Source organism: Alligator sinensis, unplaced genomic scaffold, assembly GCF_000455745.1.
Source record: "Alligator sinensis unplaced genomic scaffold, ASM45574v1 scaffold288_1, whole genome shotgun sequence".
Lineage (NCBI taxonomy): Eukaryota > Metazoa > Chordata > Crocodylia > Alligatoridae > Alligator > Alligator sinensis.
Window position 1 is genome coordinate 4,006,498 of NW_005841876.1, and position 1,102 is coordinate 4,007,599.

A 1,102-nucleotide genomic window follows, 5' to 3' on the forward strand; every position below is an offset into this window, starting at 1 on the left:
GGGGGGTCCGATCCAGCCCTGTGCTGTTCATGTGGCCCATGGACTACTCCTGTGTACATCTGTGACCCATGAGACCAGGCAAATTTGACACCCCTGCATTAATGCATCCACCACCCCTCAGGAAGACTTCAGAGGGGCTCCATATGTACATGTGTGTACTGGGTGTATGCATCTGCATGTGTTTGCATGCACGTGTGCACATATTGGGTGTGTGTGGGTGCATGTATGTGCAGGTGTGTATACTGCATGTGTATGTGCGCATGCATGCGTGTATAGTGGGTATCTGAGTTGTTGGTTGTAGCCACGTTGATCTAAGGACATAGACAAGCAAGGTTCTTTGAGTAGATGTGATATCTTTTATTAGACCAACTGAGTAGCTGGAAAAAAGTTCTTTGCAAGCTTTCAGGCACAGTCAGTCTTAGTTGGACATAGGAAGCCTCTGCTGGTCTAAGACTCCAAGGAATGTAGTGGGCATATGCGTGTATATATACTGGGTATGGTGTGCATGTATGTGTGTGTGTAGTGGGTATATGCATGTGCATACTGGGGATGCATGTGTGCATGTATGTATTGGGTGTGTAGATGTGTGTGTAGTGGGTGTATGCATGTGCACGTGCGTGTACACTGGGTATGTGCGTACGTGTGTGTTGGGTGGGTATATACGGGGTGCGTGAGCAGACACGCGGGGACAGGGAGAACGAGTGCCCGCCGGCCGCCCACCTACCTGCTGCAGGTACTGGTTGATGGTGATGTGCGCCATGCGCCGGGCTGGAGAGGCCGCCCCGTGAGACGCCGGCTCCCCCCAGCTCCGCCGCGCACCCCCAGCTCCCGGGCCACAACGAAAGCCCACCCCCCTCACGTGACTTCCACCCTCATCCCTCTTCCTTCTTCTGGCGCGCCCCGTACTCCGTCACGTGTAGGTGGGGCAAGGAGGGGGCGGGGCCAAACAACGCTAGCGCTTACTCCAGCCGAGCGGGCGGCCCACCTCCTCGCGCTGACAGGCCAGTCGCGGGAGCCACGTGATCTACGCCAGGCCCACCTGGCTACAGGAGTTAGCTCCGCCCCCCGCCCCTGCTTCTCTTTCGTTGAACGGGCAGCGCCG

General features: G+C 56.5%; 1 protein-coding gene across 1 annotated transcript in view; it reads right to left on the reverse strand.

Moving 5' to 3' along the window:
- The window catches only part of PCID2 (PCI domain containing 2), an 18,247-nt gene extending 17,296 nt beyond the window's left edge, over positions 1-951 (reverse strand). The window contains exon 1 of the mRNA XM_006017246.3: positions 725-951. Within this exon, the coding sequence (XP_006017308.1) occupies positions 725-760 (36 nt within the window). The 5' untranslated portion in view covers positions 761-951. The remainder of the gene's footprint in view (positions 1-724) is intronic.
- Between the last annotated feature and the right edge of the window lie 151 nt (positions 952-1,102).